The following is a 26,661-nucleotide window of genomic DNA, read 5'->3' on the forward strand; positions in this document are numbered from 1 at the left end:
GCTATTTTTTTTTATTTTATGTTAAAATAATATATAGTGCTATATAGCCAGTTATATGGTGGGTATTAGCTATTTGCTATGTTTAAATAATAATAATAATAATAATAATAATAATAATAATAAAACCATACATGGCAGCTCCAGACATGAGGGCAGTTATCGGTAGTTTCCCACCCCAGGCTGCAAAGGGTTAAGCGCGGCTGCACAGCAGCCCCGGCCCCGTCCCGTCCCGTCCCCTCCCCCTCAGCCCTGCTTCACTTTACACCTCTTCTACAGGGGGGTTAGTTAGCTTAGCTTATCGGCAAGCTTGGCGCCCTGGCTATTAACTTCTAGCAGAGACGTGGGACATACTCCAACTCCAGCCCTACACCACCACCAACACCAACACCACCAGCAGCAAAACCCACTTTCTGCGAGTCGGTGCTGCCGTCAGTGAGGAGCAGGAGGGATGTGGAAAGGCAGGGCAGTTGCAGACGGGATCCCAAAGTTGGGACCGCTATGAGAGCAGCCGAGAGGTAGGAGTGCGAACACAGGACGTGGGGCTCTGATTTCGCATTGCTTTAACCGGGGAGTAGTGCACTGTGTTGCCGCTAGCTGAGTCACGGTGGGCTGTGTGGAGCTCCAGCTCCCGTTGACGCAATGTTAACCTAGCTGACGCGGCTGTGGGACGGTGTGTGTGTGTGTGTGTGTGTGTGTGTGTGTCTGAAGGCAGCTTAAAGCTCTAGAATTTAGGGTTCCTAGAAATATTGGAACTGGACTGGACTGGGATACTAGAGACCAGCTCCCTTTTCTGGTATGGGAGGAGAACATAAGCAGGGTAAGGCTTTGGGATCCTAGTTGCCCACTTGTCCCAGTACAGACCTCTTATACTATACTGGTACTGTGGGAAGGGGAACGAGCGGGACTAGGGGGACAAGGGGGGCTGTGGGGAGGGGATGGGATGGGGGTGTGGGATGGTGCTGGCATCCTCACATGTGAATTCCCTTTATTTCTGAACCATATAAACTGGTGTGTGTGTGTGTGTGTGTGTGTGTGTGTGTGTGTGAGAAGATCTGGGATTTTCTGATGTTTATTATTATTATTATTATTTTTTCTTTTTTCCTGTTATTGACCGGGTCAGAAAGGCCCTGCTGGGAAATTGTCCAGCTGAAGTGCTTTCATTTTTCCTTTCTTGAAATCTTTTGTTTTAAGCTGCTCCACACTTGGGTTTGTTTCTTTTAGCGAGGGCTGGAAGTCCTGGGAGTTTCCAGAAAGGTCATCAGAAAAAAGGGCCTACGTAGCGCTTGTGTCCATCAAATCTGGTGTAAATTTAGTGAAGCTGGGGTCAGAAGATGTCCAAATGGGGTGTTTTTTTTTTTTTGGAGGGGGGGGGTTACTGTACTTAAAAGTCGAGTTGGGTCTCGTGTCGATCATTTCTGTCTTCATATTTAAATTCAGCCACTATTTATAGACATCTTTAATGTTTAAAGCTTGGCCCTTTAGTTTTGCCCTGGAGCTACACGGCTCATAACAACAGAAGTCACCTGACTAGATTTTCGGTTACATAGACTTCCATTACTTGTTAGCAACATTAGCATCAGCTTGCTCCAGCACAAAACTCAACAAGTAAACTTCAAACATGAAACTGAGTTAATTTAATGAAATACATTTGAGGTAAAGGACAAATTCTGTGATTTTGATTTCTGACTGAACTTCCTCTTTAATGAGTCTGTATGTTGTGTTCTGGTGGGTCACGGCATTCTTGCTGTAAACTTTCTGAATGACGTTCGGTGCCAGCATTGCTTCAGAAAAAGACCTTAAGCCTTTCTAGGGTCTTCTAGGTTTCCATCCGTGTTCTGTAGCCCACTGTAACTGACTACAGCTCAGTAAATACAGCTCCAGTTAGCGGACGCTGATCACACTTGGGGTATTGATCGCTGCCTAAAGTGACCTCGGTGAGAGAGGAAGGTGGTGTGACAACAAGGTCATGACTTTGCAATGGGATCCAGTATCCGACGTGGAGGGAGCTCTGTCTGTTTGTGGTGCTCGTCTCTAAACATGATTCTGTTTAAGAGGGATTATTTAATTTAGGCTACTTTTACTATCTTAACTTAAAATTAAAAGTGTTTTTGTTTTGTTGTAACAAAGTTAACATGGTTTACAGTAAAGATGTAATGGAGGCCATGAGGACTGATTTTTTAACATAGAATTTAAATATTTTATATGCATTAGTGCAAAAGTCCAGGTTTTGTTTACTTTTTGCCTTATTTAACTAACATTTAACTTAAATTTTGAAACAGTTAAAAAGACACTGACTGAAAAAACATCACAACCAGATTTGTGTCGGTAATGACGTGTTACGGTAATGATGTTTTCATTTTATTAAAATTTTTTTTTTAACCTTGTTAATGGATTTTATGGCACGACTCAACTCAGCTAGTATAAGACACACTTTATGTCCATATAAATAATGTGAACATTTCACTTTTTCATGTGAATCATTGCCGTAACGGTATTAATAAAAGATTTAATGGAGGCAATGAAGACTGATTTTTTAACATAGAATTTAAATATTTTATATGAATTAGTGCAAAAGTCCAGGTTTTGTTTACTTTTTGCCTTATTTAACTAACATTTAACTTCAATTTCGAAATCGTTAAAAAGACACTGACTGAAAAACCATCACAACCAGATTTGTTTTGGTAATGACGTGTTCCAGTCATTTAACCTTGTTAATGGATTTTATAACACTACTCAACTCGGCTAGTATAAGACGCACTTTAAATCATTGCCGTAATGGTATAAACGCTAATGACTCTGAATAAACTACTCCATGATCAGAAGGATCTTTTCCAGACATCGGAATGTCATGTCTCTTATGTCACGGCTGACATGTGCTTACCTGTCAGTCTTTGTTTCCATGGTAATGATATAAAAAAAGTTTTATATTATATTTACAGCTGTTGCGGTAATGACAGTAATGTTGGGGATGGTAACATATAATATAGATGGTATATAATTGTTCATAAATATGCATTAGTTGGATAGATACGAACATGAATAAATAATATATAATATAATAAATTTAATGTGTATTTTTTATAATAAGTTATTATAAAAACAAATGACTTTTTTCTTTGTATTTGGTCACTTTTTATCATTTTATTTAGGACAAGAAGTTTAAAAGTCAAAGGCCAAAGTAGCAGAATATTGATGTTTACAACAGAAAATAAAAAAGAAATCATAATAAAAGTATGAAATAATTATTAAATGACATTTTAACACCTTTAACAACTTTAACAATTTAGTTTGTAAGTATTTCAAAAGTATTTAGAAAATTATTTCACATAAAACAAGTATTTTTAACATGAATGTATTACCATACAACATAAGTTTTTACCCCTAATTTAAGACTTCTAAAAATAATAATTTCATAATTCAAGATAAAGCTGTGGGTCAACCTGAACAAGCATTTAGAGAGTCTTTGTGTTCTGTGTTCTATTAAATGGCACATTCGCACCTGCACATTTGGCCTGTCCTGCAGCAGTCAGCAGAAAGTATGTAGATTATACCCTGTGCATCTGTGTTAGCACATTCAACATCTGACACCTTAGTCAGCCCAGCCCGGCCCAACCCAACACAGGTTGTCTGGTTTGAGATGAGGTTAGTGTGCCAGGACTATCTCTTTCATCTTCACTTTCCATGGGGTCAAAAAGGCCAGCTGCGAAAGCGAAGGCATGTCACGTGTTATGCAACATCGGTAATTCCGGCGCCATTCTCAGCGAGGGTGCAGCAGAGGGTGTGCTCTTTTATCGATCAAAGACAGAGACAGTTTTGCCTTCATACCATCAGCTAACGCTGCTATTATCATCTGCCAGTAAAGCTCAGCCACATTGATTCCATTAGGCCGCCACTTTAGAAGTAAGCTATGTGCAACCTGTTCAAACGAGACTCCCTTAAAGGTTTTAACGTTCAGTTTGGATAAATACTACAGAGCCAGGATCAAGATCCTATTCAGCCACCACTGATTTCCGGCTTTTTCAGTGCAGAATTGGCTTAAACTGCATTCATGACTTGCAGAGCAGCCAACCCCTTCCGCTTGCCACCTTTTAAAACCAGTCCTTTTAGAAGTAGATCCACTTTTTACACTCATAGTCCTGCAGCAGTCTTGCATCAGAACTTTGATATATTGAATAACTCAAGTTCTATTTAGACCTCATTAAGTCAGGCCAGGTTATTTGCTGGCCTCCATTACTGTAAACCATGTGAACATCCAAAGTCTACATGAAATATGAAGCTTGACTATATGCATGTATTATGATATGCGTTTATTTAGTGCAAACAGGTCAGGCAGGTTGGTAACGTCTGGTATGCCTGCATTTTTACCCTGAAGATGTACAGATTACACTCTGACGACATGGCTGCTGTGTGATATTATTGTTATGTGACATCCCAATCATGTTGGGACCCACATCCCATGTTCTGAGACACAGTGGTTCATCTCTGAAGGAATCAGACGTGACCCATAACGTGACCTACAACCATCAGCCATAACATTTAAAATCCACTGACATTCACTGAATTACATCTGATTATCTGGGTCCAGTGAGACCTGTCAATGGGTGGGATCTACATATTAGGCAGTGACGAGTGAACAGTCCAGTTCAGGGAAGCAGGAAAAATAAGCACAAGAATCTGAGAGAACTGGATCAGACAGAAGTGTGGGGTGTTCTCGGTATGCAGTGGATAAGGAAGAACAACAGGTAAGGTCACTGGGTCAGTGATGTGATCAATTAAGGGCCGCAAATATAAGCTTTTGATGACACTTCAGTGACATTTGTGGAAAATTGTGCTTTTTTAAAATGAATAATGACTATCCCACCTGGAAAGGTGTTGCTCCTTTTAATGTGAAATTAGCCACCCATAGCTTAATCTACTCCAACACTGTTACTTTTACAGCATAGGAAGAGCTACAGAGCTTAAATCGCACACAAAGTGCACAGTGTGAGCGTGTGCTATTCCCAGCTGGATTTGTAACCGGATCGGCTGATTCAGCATTTTCTACTGATGCTGTTATTGACCTGACCCCAATTTACCATATGTATTAATAACACTGTCACTGTAATAATAGGTCTTAGTTTTGGACAAGTCTTAACCTGACAGAAAGGCATGTGGAATCCTCCATTACTCACTAGTATGGAAGAGCTGGACAATGTCCAAACACACTTTTCCCACTGTGTAGAGATCAGCCAATCTTCCTAAGTTCATGCTTTCCTTTATGTCAGTTGTTGACCGCCAGCCTCCAATTTCAAAAGGCAGGGAGGCGCCGGGTTTGTTGTTCTGATTCTGGTTATGTTGTTGAGTTCTCGATCAAACAAGTTGGCCCGTATGCAATGAAAGATGATAGTTTTTGAGGATGAGAGAAGGATGAGAGCCGTCGGAAGGCCGCAGAGTTACTAATGGAGGGGTCAGCTGGCTGCACAGAGTGCTCTGTTGGTATTAAGTGTAATATTTCAGTGTTTTGTTTTTTTTCACCACCAGGTTCACAGTGTTGGGGGCTCCGCTGAATGCTGCTGAACTCTTCAAGCCTAAACCCTTGAATCGTCCCTCCACCCTTCAGTAACCAAACTCTTGAAAGCAGAGATAGCCACCTTTCAGCTAGCGCCCGAACCATCTCCATCTCGCCACCATGACCACTTCGTCTTTGCGCCGCTCCATGAAGAACATCGTGAACAACTACACGGAGGCGGAGATCAAGGTGCGGGAGGCCACCTCCAACGACCCCTGGGGTCCCCCGAGCTCGCTCATGATGGAGATCGCGGACCTGACCTTCAACGTGGTGGCCTTCACGGAGGTTATGGGCATGGTGTGGAAGCGGCTGAATGACCACGGCAAAAACTGGCGCCACGTTTACAAAGCCTTGACGCTGCTGGATTATCTGATCAAGGCGGGGTCGGAACGCGTGGCCCAGCAGTGCCGGGAGAACATCTACGCCATCCAGACCCTCCGTGACTTCCAGTACATTGACCGCGACGGGCAGGACCAGGGCGTCAACGTGCGGGAGAAGGCCAAGCAGCTGGTGTCGCTGCTCCGGGACGAGGAGAGGCTCAAGCAGGAAAGGAGTCAGGCGCACAAAACCCGCGAGCGCATGGCCGGGGTCAGCGGTGCCGCGGCCTACGGATCTTTACCTCCGCCCTACCCGGGACACCGCACCAGCCAGTCCACTGCGGCCACCCTGCACGGGGACGAGTACAGACGCTCTCGAGGCTCGCCCTCCTCCCATAACTGTGAGTAACACACTGGTACTATGAATAGACCTCGGCTTTGTGAGTAATCACACATGAATGCCGCTTGGTCTGCTTTCTTTGGCAGCAGGAACGTGAAACCTTGGTTAGTCCTAAACAGGAACGGGCAGCTTAAGTCACAGCCTTTAGTTTAGGCTGAAGCTGTGGTTCGGTCAGAAATCAAGTGTGTGAGGATGCTACACCCCAATAATTATAAAATATCAGTCAAGATATTTTGTGTGTGTGTGTGTGTGTGTGTGTGTGTGAGAGAGGTTTGTGGCTTTTGATTTGCATTGAGCTACATTGGACTGTGCTGATTTTCCTTGGACTGGTCCTTTTCTGGGATGGAATTAGTACAATATACATCTCTAAGAGAAGAAAAACAAGATTTTGGTGTATAACTTATTAAATTAAAGGTGAAAGAAAGCATTCAATTAAAGGAATACTTTACCGGCTGTTAAGCATGGTGGTGGTAGCAACATGGGAGCCACTAGGTAACATCATGCAAACTCCATGCCTCACTCAAACCATGTTGAATTGTGCAGTAGACAAAAATACTGCAGATAACACCGGTGATTACTTAATTCTTATTTAAGAATTTTCGACCTAATTTAGAAGGCCAATTACCTCAATCCCTGTTCATGTGAATTTCCCCACTGCGGGACTAATAAAGGACTATCTTATCTTATGTTAACTCCCCATACCACTAGCAATGCCCCCCAACACTAGGAGGCGGAAGACTAGCACATCTCCTCCTACACATGTGAAACCATTAAGATTAAAATTCGAGGTTCCAGTTAAGGTTTTTGGCTTAGGACTCCATGACTTCCATGAAGACTATGTTTGTGCAAGCAATGCTGCACAGTGGAATAGTGCACCACCACTCTTTTGACTCAGCTAAACAACAGTCATGCAGCTTCTCATTGTGCTTAGTCATCGGTGAGTTTTGGTTTGCCTGTCTTACCAGCATAGGAGTAGTTTTGTCTGTTTGTCTGAGAGTTTTCTTAGTCTTCCAAAACTGACCAATTTGGAGATTTGAGCAAGGGTGCAAAAACCTCATCTTTAGCATGACAATAACATGTTATTAAACATCTAAAATAGATAAAAATGGACAAAATAAGGCACATCAGGCGAAATATTACTAACTCTATCGTTAAGTAAGCTTAGACTTACTTAAATGGTACATATGATAGTAGTTTGTGTGGACTGCATTTAGCCGTGCTATATTTAACTTGCTTGATCTAAGCAGGGGTTGATAATTAACTAATGAGCCGAATCAGGTGTGTTGGATGATCCCTGCGATGGAATTTCATCCCACTTCCAAAAGGAAAAAATAGTTTGTAAAGGTAGAGCTGGGCAATGTGTCGATGTTTTATCGTATTGTGATGAATTTTATTATCATGATACAGAATAAGCTTTTCTAAGTACATCGAGGATATTGTCAAGAACTCTGATCAACTGCAGGTTTAGTCTGGTTTAATTAGATGCTAAAGGGCAGAAGATGTTGAATAAAAGTCACTGTATTCGGTCTGGGAAAGTATCTGAATAGCCGTTTTTAGGTCTGTCTGTCTGTGAAAAAATTCATCGTGCCAAATATTGTGTATCGGAATTTTTTTTTTTTAATATTGTGATGTAAAACTTACCATATCGCCCAGCCCTATGTAAACGCCATGTTTAGAACTGACCGCTTTGGGTTTTATACCTGAACAACTAAAGAGCAAGAGAAGAAGATCTGTATTGGTTCTCTCAAAAGCCTTGTAACACAACACCACTGTAAGTGCTGTCGCAGGGCCGCGTGGGCTAGGATGCAGAGATATGATCTTCGGTCACTTTCCTGTTTATTTTCTGATCGGCTGATCCAGGATGGATCCTCTCTCTCTCTCTTTCTCTCTCTGCTCACATGACAAGTGCGAGTTTCAGCTGTTGTTTTGGCAACACCTGAGGTACTGAGCACCTGCATTTTTCCCCATGTTCCCTGTTCCCTCTGTTTCACTCCGGCCTCCAGCTGGAAGAATATGTCTAGATAAAGCTGTGCATTGAGGCTGTTGCTGTTGGTTCTCTTAAAAAAATCAAGGAACCTACCATATATTACCAAAATGAAATTTGATGAAATGTCCCTAAGCGAGTTGTACCGTTGTAACATTGGCCGAACGCTTTTAGTAGAGGTCAACCAGCTCCTGGCAGGACTCTGGTTGGACATTTGACCACTCTGCTCATTCCTACTCCCTGAATACGAAACTGCATGTGCGTACCTTTTACGTTTGCATGGAGGACAGTTCAGCGTCAGAAGTTTCTGACGACAACAAACATGGTGACGGTGTAAAAAAATGATCACCAGGAGTTGAATTACTATCAGCATTTCTTCTTCTTTGTGTCTGTATGTCAGTGGTCGTGATTCGCTTGAACTATGGGCTACAATACCCCCACAATTTACTCCTACGTTCCATCCGTATCTGTAAAAAAAAAACAAAAAAAAAAACGTGCAAAAATAAAGCTGAAATAACGCAGAATACGAACAGAAGACTCCTTAATGTGTCCATATCAAAATTTCATGATAAGTGAACTAATAGAAACGCTCCAGAATGACCTGGAGTAAAGTCTTTTTACACTGACTTCCATTGAAGTTGAGTTAAATGTAACCCCTAATGCAGTAAGACTCATCACACACTTGGGTGTATTACTCAGTAACTACAGGGACGTCTGTACAATCTGGTGGGGCTGTTCTCTGATAATAGAGGTTTGTAATAACACTTGGCTGGTTGGCCATAGGCTGTTTAAGGGGTAAAATGTAGCTTACATCAAACCTTTCTTGGTGGATACACTGTAGTAATGCTGGGCGATATGACCTTAAATCAGTGTTACGATTAATTGGACATTTTACCTTGACACTGGGCAGGATGGTGTCAAGGGACTTTTATTTATTTATTTATTTAAAGGGGACAGTACATGAACACACAGAGGACTAACAGAATTTTAAAATATATATTAACAAAATGAAACAAATAATTAAAATAATCAACATAGGCAAGATTACGTTAATTAGTAGTTCTGAATGTCAGTTTTGATTAATTGCCCAGCCCTGTTGTATTTCCCCACAAGTTCAGAAATGTGGGTCTCGTGGATGGTGGGCTGTAAAGAGTCCAAATGGGAAATATGAACCCCACCCCTGTCCTAATCTGTCTAAACCAATTCACCCTTCGCTGTGTTTGTGAACTAAACAGTGTGTGGTTGCGTGATTTGTACCCACAATCCAGCAGTGAGGCCTATTCTCTAGGAGTGCATTATGTGTGTGTTTGTGTTTGTGTGTGTGTGTGTGTGTGTGTGTGTGTGTGTTGGCCCGGCAGAGTAGCTGTTCTGCTTCATTGGATTTTTCTGCTCGATGTCATTCCTCGCATACTTTATGGAGCAAGCCCACAAACCTGGCAGCCACGTTTCTGCAAGACCAGGACGTATCTCAGTATGTTTGGAGCCACACTGGATTTTCCTGATTGCTGACAGGTTTCGCAACGTGTCTGAGAAGCGTGCGGTGCCTGGAGCGCTGGGCATAAGGCACGAGAATTGCTTTCAAGGGCAGAGTAGAACACATTAAGTCTTGGGGTACTTTTTCCACACCTTGGGCATCGGAGTAAGTGGTTAAAGTTTTACATGTAAACTGTGTGCTTTGACTTTCAATTGGTAACCGTTTATTGGGATATTGGTTAGGAATAGATGGCAGCTTTCTGAGGAAGTTGCACGGCCTGGATGCCTGATGCTGGAGAGTGCTTTAACTGCAGTGGAAACGGCAAGATCTGAACATTTCCCTGTGTCATCCACTGGCATGGTGCCACCTGATCGTGGGAAAGTACTGTAGTTTCTAGCTCCAGTTCTATTTCTGCAGTGAACTGAGCATGTGCTGGCTTTTTTTTTACTGGGCCTTATCTCAAAAGTAATCAATCAGCCAAGATATTCTCGACGTCTGAAGTTTGCTTCTTTAGCTTTTTCCCTGAAGCTATACGGTTAAGGGAGCTAATGGTAATAGAAACCTATGGTCAAACTAGCATTATCCGAACAGCATCTTGCGCCGTTTCGCACTTGCCTCACACTTGTCATCTGTTAACATGGACGTATATCATTGCATTAAAAAAATATTTGGATGTCTAGCAGTGTCAGAAACAACACAAGTGAGTCAGTCTGAGGTTATTTAACTCCGTATGGTTTAAGGCAAGATAGTCTTGACCGATGACTGGCTCACATTACAGCATTATTGGGCCGATTTTGAGGCCAGATCACTCCATCTCAAAAATCTAGAGAATATGAAAGCGAGGCTACAAAGGCTAAACGCTGATCAGAGGAAGCAGAGCTGCAGGTATCCAAGTGACTGCGTCCCAGTATGGCTAAAAGTCTATAAGGAATGAGCAGGTGCTAGGCTAAAAGCAGTCGACTGGCTACAATATCTTCAGCTAGCTCATTGCACAGCAAGCTGAGCTGACACAGAGGACAGTAAGTAGCCAATACAACATGGGGAATAATTGATATACAATGGGTTGTTCTTGTTGTAGTGCTAGGCTAGGCTAAGCTATGCTATGCTGCTGTGTGCCACAATGGTGCCATAAACCAGCCACTAAAAGCATTTCTTTTTCTCATGAGATCTCCATAAGGTAAATCTTCAAATAACAGGGTGGTAAATAGACTTGTTAAGCCACATCTGAGCATTTTTCACCCCAACCGAAGTCTCACATTTACTATTTATACATCAAACATCAAACAACAAAAAATTGTTGAAAAAATTTGGTGCTGCAAATTAACCCACCCGTTTGTAGCGCCACCTAGCTCTAGCAGTGCTCCCGAGACAAGGAGGGAGTAAGGATTCAACACCTGTCTACTCTGATACATGCAAAGCCAGCCACCGAACTGCCACCACTTTTGAACTGCTGCCAATGCTGAGGAAAGCGACGGGTCCCCAGCTCCACCGCACCAGCCAGCAGACGGCTGTGCCGGCCAGCATCGCTTAAGAGTGACGAGGAGAGAGACCACCATCTACCCACCCAGAGAGAGCAAGGCCAATTGCGCTCTCTCTGAATCCGGCCGCTGATGGCAAAGCAAAGCACGACGGCTCAGGATGCAATCTCTGAGCAACCCCCGGGCCATAGTGGCAGCGTATAAGACCACGGAGCTCCTTCAAAAATCACAACGACCAGAAAGAAACAATAAGAAAAATATCTCCTTAGTTCCTCAGTAAACCTGTGATACTTTGTGGCTACGTTCATTTTGGAAAAGCGAAAGAAGTGGGATGCGTCTGAACAGTTGAATGAAACTTCCTTTCCCATCTGCTTTCCTTGACTTTGTGTGCTAAGAGATCCAAAGATCCAGAGCCAAAACCAAAAAATAAAAAAGGCAGACAGGAAAGAACGTTTCGTTATAAGTATTTGGACGCAGCCGAGAACGGAGAGTTTCACTGCCTCGCCCAAGAGATGATACTGTCCCATTCAGCTCGGATACAGTGACTCTGTAGCTCTCTTTGTAGCTCTGGTCTTCAGCTGTTTTTAAAGTTGTGGGGACACAACCGACCTGTTATGTAGACTGCCGCCATGACAACATCAAAGAGAACCGTGATTGGTTGAGAAAGTTCAAATGTCCAATGGGGGAAAATCCAAATAAAAAATGGAGCTGGTATTTAAGGGCCTTTGAAGATGTTCAGTATTCATGATTCCCTATCCTGTAGTCCGGGGAGGAACGCTGATGCTCTCCTCTGAAAACACAAGGTTGATGTCATTTGTGGAAGACCGTTAACCAATGAGAGCCGAGCCAAGTTAAACATGCAGCCAAGCTCCATTTAATCCAAAGTTGCGATTCATGGGAGCGGCTGGACTGGTGGGGACAGTGGTTTGTCAGTATGATCTGAACGACGTGTGCTGTTTTACTGTGGGTAAATCTTGTATCTCGAGGGCTTTGATGACTGAAGGTTGACTAATGACTTTCAACAAAGAATGAATGGAGTCTGACCTGACAATGTGTGGGCTCTCATCAGGGGTGCATCAAGGCCTGACGAGTTAGTGGGGGTCCAAAAAGTCCTAATAGAGTGGGCCGGGCATTGGGCTTTTTTTTTTTTTTTTTTAAAGCACATTCCAGGTCAGACAGGAGGGCTTTGGGAAGCACTACAGCGAAGGGGCTCAGCGCAAGGCTGCTGTCTGGCCCTTCACTCTTCCCTAGCCTGGCCTGGCTTCCAGAAGGGTCCATTGCCAGCTGAAACGTGGACCTGTGTGTGCTGGAGCCTGCCCAGGGAATAACACCGAACCCCCCCCACCCCACCACAACCCAAAACCTCCCCCACTCCAAACTGCCCCATACAGACACCCCATTGTTCTTAGCCCAGAGTCAAAAAAGCCCAGGGAAGCAATCCCAGCTCGGGCATGGAACCGCAGTGATTCGGCTGCTTACTACAAACTTAATATGCAGAGGCAGTGCCAGACTCGCACTGGCATACTGGCCTCCACTGCTCTTTTTTTTTCCTGTTAATGAATAAATATAAGGTTGAATTGAGCTTCTTTTTCTCCCATTTTCTTCTTTCTCTTCTTTCTCTTTCTTCTCTTCCTCTCAGCCTCCTCTTCGTCCCCTCATTTGGCCCCTGATCTGGAGCAGGCCCGGCCGCAGACCAGCGGGGAGGAGGAGCTGCAGCTGCAGCTGGCCCTGGCCATGAGCCGAGAGGAGAGCGAGAAGGTGAGGATCGCGTACTCGCATGCTACTACACTGTCTGGGTTTGAAGGATGGGATAGTGGGATTAGCCGCCATTCAGCTGGTACTGCATTAGTCTGCATGAGAGGAATACTGGGGTTGTGATTGTATTGCTGCAGATTGCTGCCTACTGAGCTGCTCAATACTGCGATTCATCACAGCACCCACAGAATCAGTCTGATCTCAATACTCCAGGATTTCTAATTCAAAGGTTTGGTACTTTATATGTTTTCTGTGTGGTCATAAGCCATATCCTAAGCCTGCTAGCTGTCAAGAGTCCTTATTATAGTAAACTGTCATAGTATAAATACACAACATCAGACTTGCCCACGTTTCTGTGCTCTTCCGCCTGACACTTGTGTTTGAATTTGATGTGTTTTTGAGAACCAATACAGTATTGTAAAACATAATATTGCAATACTTAGATCTAGCAATATTTTCTTACACTCATATTGTTAAGGCCCTCAATCACACACTAAGCCTAGATGCCTAAACAACACAAAAAATAGATAAGATTAGAGAAGCAGGCAGGTTTTATTCCCAGGCTGAGGTTCTTATATACTTATTTACTATTTGGGTAATTAAGCACAATTTACTGTTGCAAAATTAATTAATTTAATTTAAAAAGCAGCAGTAAATTGTGCTTAATTACCCAGATAGTAAATAAATAATATAGAAATATTATTATTTATTTTATAGAATTTTTTTGCAGCAGTAAATTGTGTTTAAAAAAGCCCAGGGAAGCAATCCCAGCTCGGGTATGGAACCGCAGTGATTCAGCTGCTTACTATGAACTTAATATGCAGAGGCATATATTAAAATATAAAAATATATTTTAAAAATATAAAAAAATTTTTGCAGCAGTAAATTGCGCTTAATAATTTAAACATTTCTATAAAACATCTGCATGGAGATATTCAGCATATTGGTAGCAGATTGGCCCGAAATACTGCTATATAAAATGACCATATTGGTTTTTAGTTTGCTATTAGATTCAGATATAATATTGTTATAATAATCCACTGACTATAATAAGAGTTCCAGATGAGACGGCACTCTTCTGGCTGGGCCCCAAAATCCATTTTCCACCAACCCCACCAGTTAATCTTGAAGCAAATTAGAAGGAGAACATTTTCTGATTATTTTCATAATAAAGCTGCAGAACCAGTTACATTTTTAATATGCCGGCCTCCAGATTGTGCATATAGTAGGTCTAATATAATATCTTATATCTGCTAGGATAAATGTAAAACAAGGTCTTCTTAATGGGTTAAGAATCTACTACTCCTCTGTGTGTGTGGTTTGGTGGTGTGCGTTAAAAAGGTGGAGCTTCACATAAGCTCTGTCCACAAACTGCACAGTCATTATCTGCCGCTCATTGTTCACTACTGTGGGGAGGGCGAGAGAGAGCATTAGCACCCTCCATGAGCTTGAATTGATGTTGCTGGGCTTTCAGATCTTACTGTGGGGAGTGAATGTGGCACTGGACTGAAGCATTGATCCAGTGCTCATCGTTAAGCTCACTGAGCCCTATTGATGTTGAGGGAGTAAGCGATTTGTGAGTGTGTGTGAGTGTATGTCTGCGTGAGTGCTCATGTACAGGGCACACTTTACAGCGCACAGTGTCTTGAACATACAAAAGTAAGAAGGAATGAGAGGGAATTCCTGGAAGTACACGTGATCTCTCCTTAAACACAAAGGGGCTCACCTCAGGTCCTTCAGACCAAGTACAGCTCGGTACAGGCTTGCATTAGCCTCGGTATCCACACCTTCTCCAGCTTATCAGTTAATAAGTAAACGTAACAGGAGTGCTAAAGTGATGGATAGACCAAAAATTCAGTGTTCACCTTACTGCAACTGGTGTTAAGAGGTTAGTGTAGCTTAGAAGCAATGGAATACACCCCTCTTATTCTCCACCAGTTAGCACTGTGTAATCTGCATGTCTCAGACTACGCCTATTTTTTTGTCTTAAACAAGCTCATACAGAATTACTCAAGTTTTTCTGACACTGTGTGACACAGTCATGTAAAAACTTAGTACAGCCCTTGAAAACCTTTTGTCTTTTTTAACATAAACCATATGGACAAAAGTATTGGGACACCTGCTCATTCATTCATTTATTCATTCATTCATTCGTGTTTTTCTGAAATCAAAGGTTATCCTGCTTTTGTTGGAGTAACTGTCTCTACTGTCCATAGAAGAGGGCTTTCTACAACATTTTGGAGCATTGCTGTGAGGATTTGATTGCATTTAGCGACAAGAGTGTTAGTGAGGTCAGGATGTTGGATGGTCACCACCCCACCTCATCCCAAAAGTACTGGGTGGAGCACCAACCATCATTCCAGAGAACACAATTCCACTGCTCCACAGCTCAATGCTGCAGGGCTTTATAGCCCTATAGCCCACACTTGGCATTAGTGTCTAATGGTGGCAATAGATTAAGTGAGCTCACTCGCATGATGACATGTCAGAAATGGTGCACTCTGTTGAATTCTGTTCCCTATAATAGTGCTCTAGATCTGGATTTTTGCATGTAGGGAATTGTGAATCTTTAAGTGAGGGATATCACCATGGCAAGCTCCAAAGAGCTCTCGGAGGCCTTCAGAAAGAAGGTTGTAGATGCTAGATGTAGATGTATAGGAGTCTGGGAAGAGGTTGTAAAAGATCTGGAAATTAAGGGAAAAGGTTTCCATGGGGTCCTAATTTTTTTAAAACAGCAGTAATGACCACTTCTTGAGTTCTTCGATTTTGTCCAGCAGTGCTGATAGTTGTCCATTTGGGGTATTTCACTTTGAAAAAAACAAAAAAGCACTAAACTGTAGGGTTAGTGTGGAGTTCCTGGACCGTAGCTGGGCACCCCACGCCTAACCCCATGCCCCCATTTCCTCTAGCCTCCTCCTGTGGATGTCGATGAGCAGACCCAGCTCCAGATTGCTATGAGCCTCAGCAAGGAGGAGGCCCAGAAGGTACTGCACTGCCAGGAACGACTGCCGCACCTTCCGTCCTAACCTGCGACCTCCTTCCATCAGCACAATGCCTCACAGTATCACTCACACGCCCATATGTTTGCAGTTAACCTCGCATGTACTGCCTGCTCGCCTTTTTTTCCCCCCAGCTTTGGCCTCTCATTTCTTGACCAGTAGAAGAGCATGGGTACTTTCTTTTTCCTAACAGATCCAGGCTGTTGGTTTCACTAACCAGCTTGCATCGCATCTCTCTCTCTCAGACCGATGAGAAGAGATGCCTCTTTCCCTCATTTGTGCCGATCTGTCGGTCGAATGACTGCTGAAATGGGCCTGAACCCTGGGTTCAGGGTTGGGTATAGGCATATTTAGGAATAGGCTCTCTGCATGCATGACCGGTGTCCCACTTGTGTCCCGACCTAATGTTTTTTTTTCTCTCTTTCTTTTTTCTAAAGAAGGTTCCTCCTCCGACTGTTGCCATGGACATGGACGAGGAGACGCAGCTGCAGATTGCCCTGAGCCTCAGCAAAGAAGAGCATCAGCAGGTAGGGATCCAGGGAACGTGTGGGATCGAGTAAGGACTGTGTGTGAACATATAGTACCTGTCAAAAGTTTAGGCACACCTACTAATGGAATGGCCTTGCTTGTTTATTACGATTCTCCACATTTTAAAGCAGTGGTTTTGAAACTAGGTCACAAGAAGCCCCAAGAAGCACATTTCTGATGCTGGCAAAGCACTCCTAGCCTTTTATACCGACCGCACAGAGCAAGCACTCAGTCATGCTTAAACTGTTGATGGAGTGTTGCACAAGTCATGCAGATACAGGCATGCGAAGCTTTGAGTCAATTTATGCCACTAGAAGCATAAACCATCAGACATAAATGTCTAAGATGGGAGTGGCTACTCGATTTGCGCGCTGCCATCACCCCCTAAAACCATGGTGACGACCAATCTTCACTAAAAACAACAATTTATAGTGTGAAAATTAGCAGCTACATGTCTATGACACATATGTAGGCTACAGGCTATGCTACACAAAAGCATCGCGCCTATGAGAAGTCCTTGCCTCGTCGTATGGATTTGGACTTGAATGACCCGGGATGTCTGTGCCATGCACGTGTAAACTCTGCGCCTCCTCAAGAGCCTCCATACTTGAGAAAAGCCACGTGGGAATAACAGAACCTGAGGATATTTTTACAGCTCGTTTTGCAGAAGATAAAGGACGCTGGAATCTTTACTGATCAGGGAGCATGCCTTAATAAAAACGGCTGACATGGCACAACCGTACTCCCCATGTACAACTAATCTCAGCCAAACAGGGCTTTAAAAGATTAAACACATGCATTTTACATTTCAGTGTGTCCAAACTTTTGACCGATACTGTCCTCGTCGCTTAAATCTCCTCACATCCCCTTTGCTCTCATGCAGTGTTTTAAAGGGCCATCGTTCTTCCTTGCCCCCAGCTAGTCCCTAGCTAGTCCCTGGCACCCACTTTCTCCACAGCCCCCCCCCCTCCCCCCTTTGCTAACATGTGACCTCTTATGCTTTAACTGAATCTCGATGCCTGTCCTTTTCTCTGCCCCTTCCTTTTCACTCCTGCTTTCTTTGCCAGATTTGCACAATGGAGGCACTCGCTGAATTATGCTCAGTTGCGCTTTCTTCGCACCTTTGACCTGAAGAATCATTGTGTTCCCCCGATGCCTTTACATCTTGCAGCACTAGCCTATGGTGGTGTGTAGTAGAATGAGCATGCATGTTGGTCCTGACATGAGTGTGTACGAAAACTGGTCGCAGTGGCCTTTGGTCCTGACATGTCTTCTGTGTGTCAATGTTTCGTCTGCGGGTTGCCAGGAGCAACGGAGTCGCCAGGGAGATGAATCGCTGCTCCAGAAGGCTCTTGAGGAGAGCAAACGAGAAATGGAAGCCAAAGGAGGAGGGGTATGGAACAACAGCCGTTTACCATTTGCCTCAGCATCTTTAACAGTGCTCCTTAATTTGCTACTTGTTGTGGCTCAGACAGGACCTCCCAAACTTGCTTTGCACATTACAGTTATAGTTGATGTGGCGGGTGGGTTTCTGATGGACAATTTGTCAGATGGGCTCAGTTTTTACATCTTTGCTGTCCTTCAAAAACCTTGTATGTCTATTTTTCCCATCAATCTGGCTGCTGTTCTTTACATGGTGTCAAAATTTCAATAATAAATAATGAATGGACCATTAGAAATGCGACAAAATGACAAAATGAATGAAAATCATTTTATTTACATTTTCTTACTTCTTCTGTAAAATTGTTCATTTGGAGATACAAGGTATTGCATGACAGTGATGGAATAAAAGCCCCGAAGGAGCTCATCTACCATATAAGCCCACTTTCACTTATAGTGAAACATTACAAAACCTGAAATACTAAAATGATCGTAAACAAGCATCGTCTTTTGTCTGCTACTGAGTTCAGATCCAAAATAATTCTTTCCATTTCAGATATTGGTGTGAGTGAAAAGTAAAAGTTTAATATTAGTAATATTATTAATATTTGATGTATATTAATATTTAATAATAATAATATTACAGGGTAAATTAATTAACTATATGACTGTTTTGCTCAACATTTCCAAATATTTTAACTTTCTAAAATCAAAGTAACAGTCAATAACTCGAACATTACATAAAAAAAGTCAAAATATATACGTCAGTCCACTGCTGCGTTCTCTTCACTGGCTTCCTGTAGCTGCCCGCATTAGATTCAAAACCCTTACGCTGGTCTACAGAGCCAAGAACGGACCAGCCCCTCCGTACTTGATGGCAATGGTCAAAAGCCGATCCGCACCAAAAGCCCTTCGAGTTTCAAGTACGGCTCGGCTCAACCCGCCATCCCTCAAAATCCGTGTAAGACAAGCGTCCAGGCTTTTTTCTGTCCTGCACCAAAGTGGTGGAATGAGCTTCCCCTGGGTGTCTGAACGGCAGAGTCGCTCGCTGTCTTAAAACGCAGACTGAAGACCCTCCTCTTCAGAGAGTACTTGGACGAATAGCAGAGTACTATGGTCACCTTACTGACTTGTGCTTAGTAATGTCTAAAGCTTAGCGGTATCTTTGAACTATTAGTCTATTCTAACTAGCTGGGGTTTTCTTGGGTAAATAGATAGGGTAAATAAAGAGGGTCTGCTAAATGCCCTAAATGTAAATGTAAAATGTAATATCGTCATAGAGGCTTAAAAAGTGCACTCAAATTCTGTATTTTTGCAGCTTCATGAACTATTATTATTCTGAGTTTTTATTATTTCATATGATTGTATAATTCTTTGTTATTATTATAATCTTTCATCATTTTTTTATTTCTAACATGGAAGTCTAAACTCTATAAGATCAGTGGCGGTTTTGAGTGAACCCTATCTTATATCCACATTATAATAAACTTTAAAAAAAATATATACATACAAAAACAACGTTGAGGGAATAGTTAGGGCACCCCTGGTGAAGTAAGTAGAAGATGAACTGAGGCATAATATTATAGATGAAACATCTGGTTCAGCATTTTAAGCAAAATTAGTGTTAGTTAAATTAGTTTTGTACAAATGTACAGGGGGATTAAAAAAAAGGAAAAATTAACCTCGCGAGAACAGAGAACAGTTCTGATGAGGTAAGGCCAACAATCCGCAGCAATGGTCTCCTCTACGCAGCTGTCTAGCACTCTGAAAATGTAAAAAACCCACATAGCAGGAAAAGACTATAAGAAGAGAAGTTTTCTTAGATAACTGTTTCCTCAATTTGTTAGCAGGACTAGTGGAGAGAACAAGTCGAGGTCTGAAAGACTAAGAACACAGCTCTAAGGATTGATTGAACTCCTGACAAGAATTCCCCCAAACAAGAACCGAAAAACTCTTAGCTGCTATAAAAAGCATTTACAAGCTGTGAAACTTGCCAGAGGGGTTGTTACCAAGTACTGACTATGGAGGGTGGCCAAGTTTTGCTTTGGGCCTTTTTTCCTTTTTTGTTATTTTGAAACCGTGAAAGATGGAAATGAAGAAGTAATCTTACTTAAAATATAAAAAATGTATCTTTTATTTTACGCTGTTTGAAAACCAGCTCATCTTATACTCTGATATTTTGACCAGGGGTTCCCTTACAACAAGCACAGCAAGTGAACGTGAACGACAACTAGAATGTATTTATTCTTAAGGAACCGGACAAAAACCAGGCGTGAGAAAACCAGCACAACAAAACATAAACGAGGGGGGAAAGAAAGGATTTGTAGGAAGGTGTAATTGTATGGCCTATCCTCTAAATTCTATAAGGATATTAACCGACATTGCTAGACTGCTACAAGTTTCAGATGATCAGATTCAGTTTATTAGCTGCTATCCGCTATCCGCTACTGACGCTGCATTTAAACGTGTCACACAAATGCTGTATTTAGGTTGGATTTGCATTTAGTAGGTCACACAGCTAGGATCTTCTCCCGTTTCGCAATTAAAGCACTAAGCTAGCTGATAGGTTTGCTGTTCTGACTTGACACACAGACACAGGCTTTACAATGCAATGCTGCATTTGAGGCCTCGCCAGGTCAGGTAAGACGAGGTGTGAGCAGTGCTAATACCAGCTTTAGACATCTGGCAGTTATTCTCATTCCTGACCTGAGATACCTAGACACAACAAAAGACTCAGCTTTGATTAAGACATTTGAACAAGATCTAATGGGCTTTGTCCATCTCGTTTTTTTGCCACTGCATTTTTCCAGATGACCCCATTACTGGAGGTGTGACTACTCAGAAGTGCTCACTGAGCAGTGAGGTATGACCTATAAAAATGTCTTGTCTGAAAGTGCTACTTTCTCCCCTCCCCTGGCAGTCTGCCATGTTGGATCTGGCGGATATTTTTGCTCCAGCCCCTGAAGCGCCCCCTGGTGTCAGCCCATGGGATTTGTCCGGAGCAGGTGCCCAGGCCCAGGCTCATGCTCAGGCTGCCGGCCCTCTGAGGTCTGACCCTTGGGATTCTCTGGGTAATGTCCTCTGCGTATTTGTTACGGTGCATTTTCTTATACAGCTGAAATAATACATTTGCTCTATCGATGTACTGAAGGAGCCGTATTTTCAAACAGAGCCTAGCTCGAGTCGAGGTATTGGTAGCCATTGGATGGCCCCTGCGGCATCAAGTATTCACCCCCAGCCATGGGACCATCCGCAGCGCCCTCCTGACCCTTGGGAAAACCCGCAGAACGCCTCCAGTCCTGCTCTTCAAAGTCAAACATGGCTTTCACCTGCTGCTTCAGCTGGTAAGAATGAGCTGTTCTGCTCACCAGTTCCAGTACAGGCCTGTGCAAAAATGTACAAGCCAGTTATGCATATACATATTTTAATATTCATGTCAATATGTGGCTTGTTTAAGCAGGCAAAGGAGTAGATCCCTTCTCTCCACCTATAGCAGACAAAAAAGCCACTGTCAAAAGCTCATCTCCACGGCCTGGGAGTCCCTCAGGTAATTACCATCTGCCTTTGCTAACTTCGCACTTCACATTTAATCAGCATTAATTCCTTAAGGTGGTCTTATTGATTTATGCTTCTGGGTTTCTGACGTCGTTGTTAGATGGAGATCTTTTTGACGAGGCCATGGATGGAGGTCAGGTGAACGTTAATGGCCGTAGTGAGGAAAGTCCAGAGTTATTCGATTTGTCCCACCTGGGAGAGTGTCTAGCGGACCCAACGTCTCGAACCTGTCGTACTCCAGAAAACTTCCTGGGCCCCACGGCAGCCTCGCTTGTCAATCTGGACTCTCTGATCCCCTCGAATCCTGCACCTAAGAACTTGAACCCATTTTTAACAGGTGAGGTATACAGAGGTATAAAGTGGTTAAATATTATAGCTTTGGGCTTGCAAATGGTGCAGCTGTCTGATGCTTGCTGTGCAAGAACTGTGCAATATCACAGAAGCTGCAAATGCAACCTTGGCCAAAGTCTGAGGCGGTGGGCTTACATGTACAAATGGTCAGATCCTAAGGTAAAGATTTTCTGGAGATGGATGTGCAATACAAAAAAAATATAACCTTCTGCTCAGATGTTGTTAGTAAGATGCAATGCCATCTATATGGTAATGGCTGTGCTTTGCCTAAAAAGTAAAGTTGTATTCAACAGCAAAGGTGGAAGGTTAGGAGCTTTGGAAAAGAGGACAATGTGAAATGACCGTTCTCCAAAGTGAGTTTAAGGACACTCCACTAATACCTAGCTATGCCATTTTAAATCAGGTCAGCCTCTATACATGTACTAAAGGCTGAGCCAGGCTAAACTACAGAAACTAGGATCTAACTTCTGAGCAATGCTGAGAAGTTGCACTTCTACACTGCATAAAATCTACCTTGACGTTTCTAAGATGGAAAGACTTAGATTTCAAGTCCCGGCATTGCCTCCTCCGTCCGTGACCTGCTCCGGACAAAGATGACTTTGTTTCCCCTCTCATTCTGTTGTTCACTGTGATGCAAATCAATCTGCTAGCTCTGGTAGCTGTACAGCTCACATGTCCGAACTGGGCACTTAGCATTCCCCTCCATGGACTGCACTCACTGTCCAATGACGCTGCATAAACAGCAGCTCAAAAACATAAAGCAGATGCCGTACAGTCAGGTCAGTTTTGTTAGATTAGATAGACTGGAATTGGTGATGGTGCATGCACACATTGTTTAATCGTCATAGAAAAGCATTGCCAATATAACAGGACGCTCTGGAGCAGCCATGCCAGAGTGTAAATTCCAATTCCAGTCCGGGAGGACCGGATTCCTGCAGTTATGTGCTTTTCTTGCTTGGGCACACTTGATTTAACTCCCTTGTTAACGGACAGGTTCACTTGTTAAAGCAGGGAAATCAGCAAACTGTGCAGGACTCCAGGCCCCATTGCCCACCCCTGTTCTGAAGTATCCATGCCGAATGGCATCTGGTAGATAGTGGGGTATAAAGCCCTACAACACAGAGCAACACAGGGCCAAAACGTACTGCAAGGCCTTTGCAGAAGAATAGGGTTTGGGAAATCAAACTCCCTATTATCACCCTTGAGATTTCAAAAGCAACTCTGGTGGAGGTGAAGAAGCAGGTGTCTACACACTTTTGGACATATAGTGTTCTAATGTTCTCTTTCCCTTTAGGTCTGAGTGTTCCTTCAGCCACCAATCCATTCCAAAGCGAACCGCCTCGGCTCACTCTTAATCAGATGCGCCCCAGCTCCACATCCCCTGCCCCCACCTCGCTGCCATACAGTGCCTCTCTGCCCCTGCCTGCCAGCAACCAGCCTTCCTCTTTACCCAGCTCCTTCACCCAGCCTGCACAGGGACCCATGGACATGCCAGGAAACCTGCCTCAACCACTGCTACCCTTGTCATCGACATCCACGCTTGGACAGCCAGACCACAGTCAGAACCCATTCCTCTGAGGACCGGGTAGGGGTGGAGGAGTGCCAAACCTGGCCCGAACATAAGCTTGCTGGCCCGAGTAATAATGCTTGTAATTAAGTGACAATTTAACCACAGCCTTGGATGACAACTGGAAGTCCCCATTTAATGACACTACTGTTTTATATTGGCTTAACTGTTTTGATAGCCTTCTGGTTTCGCTTTTTGCTACTCTCGCTTGCTTATCCTCTGATTGGCACAAGATGTGACTCCGCATCTCAGGAGGACCCAGCTTTTATAATGATTTACAAGCGAATGGCACAAGTGAAGGATGCTATGAATTCTTGATCTAATCTTACCTTCATTCTGATCAAAAGGCTTTGAGGGACTCACTGTAACGACCATTAACATGCACTAATTCACGCTACATTATCAAGCCCAGCTTGAGAACCTTGTGTCTGCTTTCTAGATCTGCTCTGGTGTTGCTGCATTAGTCTAAAATGCCTGAGGACTCCTCCGTTATACTCTGTTACACACCAATACAGCATGGAAGATAGCCAACTAAGGCATCCATGAAGTATGAAGTTTACTCCGTATGGGTTAGGGGTCTCTGATGTTCCGGATGTAGATGGTTCCAAAGCACCACTGTTAAACTGGCCAGTTTCTTGGGAATGAAATCTGTTCATTGCTTTGTTATGATGGGCACTGAGGTTGGCTGCTAAATGAATGTACTTTGAGAAGAAGGGAATGGATTTTTTTTTTGTGGAATCTGGATGGAATTATAGAACATACCATAAATATGTACAAATAGGAGACCTGTGTAATAATGAAGCAATTCCCATCAAATATAGGGGTGAAACTGCAACTATGATCTGGTGCATGTTTTGCCATAATCTGTATTTATTTTTTTTTCATGTGTATGTGTCATGCTTCATCACATGTTTCTGAATGTTACTGGAATAGTGATTGGTAGTTTGAACATTCTCCAAGCATTTGGGAAAAAATTGAACTGGCCTGTTTTATTGATTAATCCTAGTCTTAGACTGATGTCATAACGTAATCAGCCTGGGTTGTAAACTGTTTATCTGAACGAATCGAACCAACAGGCTTTGCTGTCTGGTTGAGGCTCCTACCTTGTGTCCTAACCCTCTGCATGGTAAGTCTGAAATCCATTATCTCCTCACCCTCAAAAACCTGCATGAACATGGAGCAGAGCTGACCGTTGTTTCTGTAGAGAGGAATCAAAATATCAGCCAAGTGTAATAAACATCACACCAAGCCATCCAGACTAGGATGTGAGCTGAAGTCTCCCATGTATCATCCTTCACACAGACATGTCTATGGCCTGTGTGAGTTCTGGTCTGTCTGAGGGTATCTATCAATATTAGAGTTCTGCAAACAATATGTACTTATGCAGGTCAGGTCAGCAAGGGTGCGACGAGTCCAGCCAGTTGAGTACCTCCTGGAGGCCCTCACCAGAGCGAGCACTGAGCTCCAAAGTTGTGATTGATTGAGGTGCAGAGATAATGATGTCGTCCATCCTGAATAGTGATTTCATTTCCTCGAGAGACATGGTGCACGGCAGGTCCCTAGAACAACAAACAAAGAAAAAGGGAAAAAAGCACCACCAGAATGATGCTTATGTCATAAGAACACGATCACTAGTTTACTTTAGAAGCACAACCCTCATTAAACCTGTGGTAGACACACAGGGATACAGGAGTCTGACCTCTTGTTAAACAGCACAAGCACGGAGGCGGCCTGAAGTGGCTCTGCGGAGAGCACGGACAGCAGCTGGATACAGGATGAAGAAATCTGGGTGATGTTGGCAGAGTCCACCATAAACTGAAGAAGACATAAACGCAACACAGTGTAATGTCTACAAACGACATTGGGAATGTTTGAATGACAAGGATTTTAGGACATGTTTTTCAATATGCAAGCAATAAACATAATTGCACAGCATCTCAAAAAACGTATTTCTTTACTGTCCAAAGTAACAAATGATGTCTTAACATGCTAATGTTCCTTACAACCCCGCTGCCAGTGCATATTCCCAAGCAGACTTGTGCGACTTACATAGAGTACTGTTTAATCTGTATGAAGCCAGGTTTCCTCAAAACTCACAATAACCGAGGTGCAGTCTACGAAGTAGCTCGGCCAGATGGGGCCCATGCAGCCTCCCAACTCTCTGACCGTCACCCTCCTCTTCCTCAGCGTCAGATCTGTGAGGTTTGTACCCACCTATGAAGAAAAAACAACAACATTCATTTCAGAAGAACAGCACTTACAGTTGGCAGGGGCTGCTCTAGCAGGGCACATATCGATTGTTGAACGAACAGGCTAGGAAGACTTGACAGTTCCATGGTAAAACACTGCAATATGCATTGTTACCAGGTACCAAGTACACTGCATGTCCAAATGTTTGCGGACACATGATATTTGTGCTGATACGGATTCACAGAGAACAGTAGCTGATAATATTTATACCCTCTGAAGCAGATCAACATGAACTCATTGTCAGGTGTGGAGTAGAGGGGCATAAAGCCCCCCATGACTGAGCTGTGGTGAATGAACGATGAATGGTGCTCCATTCAATACTTTTTTGATAAGGTGGGGAGATGATCATCCAACATCCTGACCTCACTAATGCTCTTCAGGCTGAATGCAATCAAATTCTCAGCAGTGCTTCCTAAAATCTTATAGAAAGCCTTCTTGTTCCCTAGAGTAGAGACAGTTACTCTTTTTAATACCCTTGATTTTGGAAGAAACAACGAATGAGCAGGTGTCCCAATACTTTTGTCCTTATAGTGTGCATGCCTCGTACTGCCACTCCTCCCTTGTCCATTTATCGATTAGCTCACCGTGGGCAGTGTAACTGGGGGTTCACCCAAGTCTGCCCCGTCCCGCTGGCACAGCTGTACTCTCAGCTAAAGAAAAGCACGTTAGGAAGGTTAATATTAAGCTAAGTGAGCTAGTGCTAACTAGCTAGCTAATAACACACACAAAGCAGATAACCTAGCTAGCACTAACCCTTAGCTAGCGCTAACAAGCTAAGCTGCAGACAGACCAACGCTAGCTAGCTAGCTACGTTAACCAGCCATCCTTCCTATAAAGCGAGCTAATGCTAATGCTAACTGCTAACTGCCGTTAGCCCAATAAAGGATATTCTGGAGTCGTTTCAGGAGGAGCGTCTTGCCGACGCCGGTTGCGCCCAGTAATAAACACATGGCTGATACTGTAACGTTAGTTAAACGTGTCCGGATACATTAATAAAACGATAGAGAAACCATTAAGGTAAACGTAAACGATAGCTAATGCTAGCTAGCGAGCAAACGAGCTACAGAGCAGCCTG

The 26,661-nt window shown here is 43.3% G+C and overlaps 2 protein-coding genes across 5 annotated transcripts; one reads left to right on the forward strand and one right to left on the reverse strand.

Annotated features, from left to right (window-relative positions):
- Nucleotides 1-263: 263 nt before the first annotated feature.
- Nucleotides 264-25,274, forward strand: epn3a (epsin 3a). Of its 4 annotated transcripts, none has more exons than XM_072675241.1 (11): nt 264-515; nt 5,521-6,266; nt 12,841-12,959; nt 15,866-15,940; nt 16,393-16,482; nt 17,790-17,876; nt 20,784-20,934; nt 21,034-21,207; nt 21,321-21,410; nt 21,519-21,755; nt 23,064-25,274. In XM_072675241.1, the coding sequence occupies exons 2-11, from the start codon at nt 5,669-5,671 to the stop codon at nt 23,345-23,347; spliced, it is 1,905 nt and encodes a 634-aa protein (XP_072531342.1). In that variant the 5' UTR covers nt 264-515; nt 5,521-5,668; the 3' UTR covers nt 23,348-25,274. The 4 variants fall into 4 exon arrangements, with proteins under 4 accessions (XP_072531342.1, XP_072531344.1, XP_072531345.1 ...); XM_072675243.1 differs by having other exon boundaries at nt 21,324-21,410; XM_072675242.1 differs by lacking the exon at nt 264-515 and adding an exon at nt 741-817.
- Nucleotides 18,181-26,661, reverse strand: arl16 (ADP-ribosylation factor-like 16). Its single transcript, XM_072675245.1, has 5 exons — nt 26,475-26,661; nt 26,171-26,225; nt 25,434-25,550; nt 25,036-25,151; nt 18,181-24,895 (listed from the first exon to the last, which is right to left on the reverse strand). The coding sequence occupies exons 1-5, from the start codon at nt 26,534-26,536 to the stop codon at nt 24,730-24,732; spliced, it is 516 nt and encodes a 171-aa protein (XP_072531346.1). The 5' UTR covers nt 26,537-26,661; the 3' UTR covers nt 18,181-24,729.

Source organism: Salminus brasiliensis, chromosome 3, assembly GCF_030463535.1.
Source record: "Salminus brasiliensis chromosome 3, fSalBra1.hap2, whole genome shotgun sequence".
NCBI lineage: Eukaryota > Metazoa > Chordata > Actinopteri > Characiformes > Bryconidae > Salminus > Salminus brasiliensis.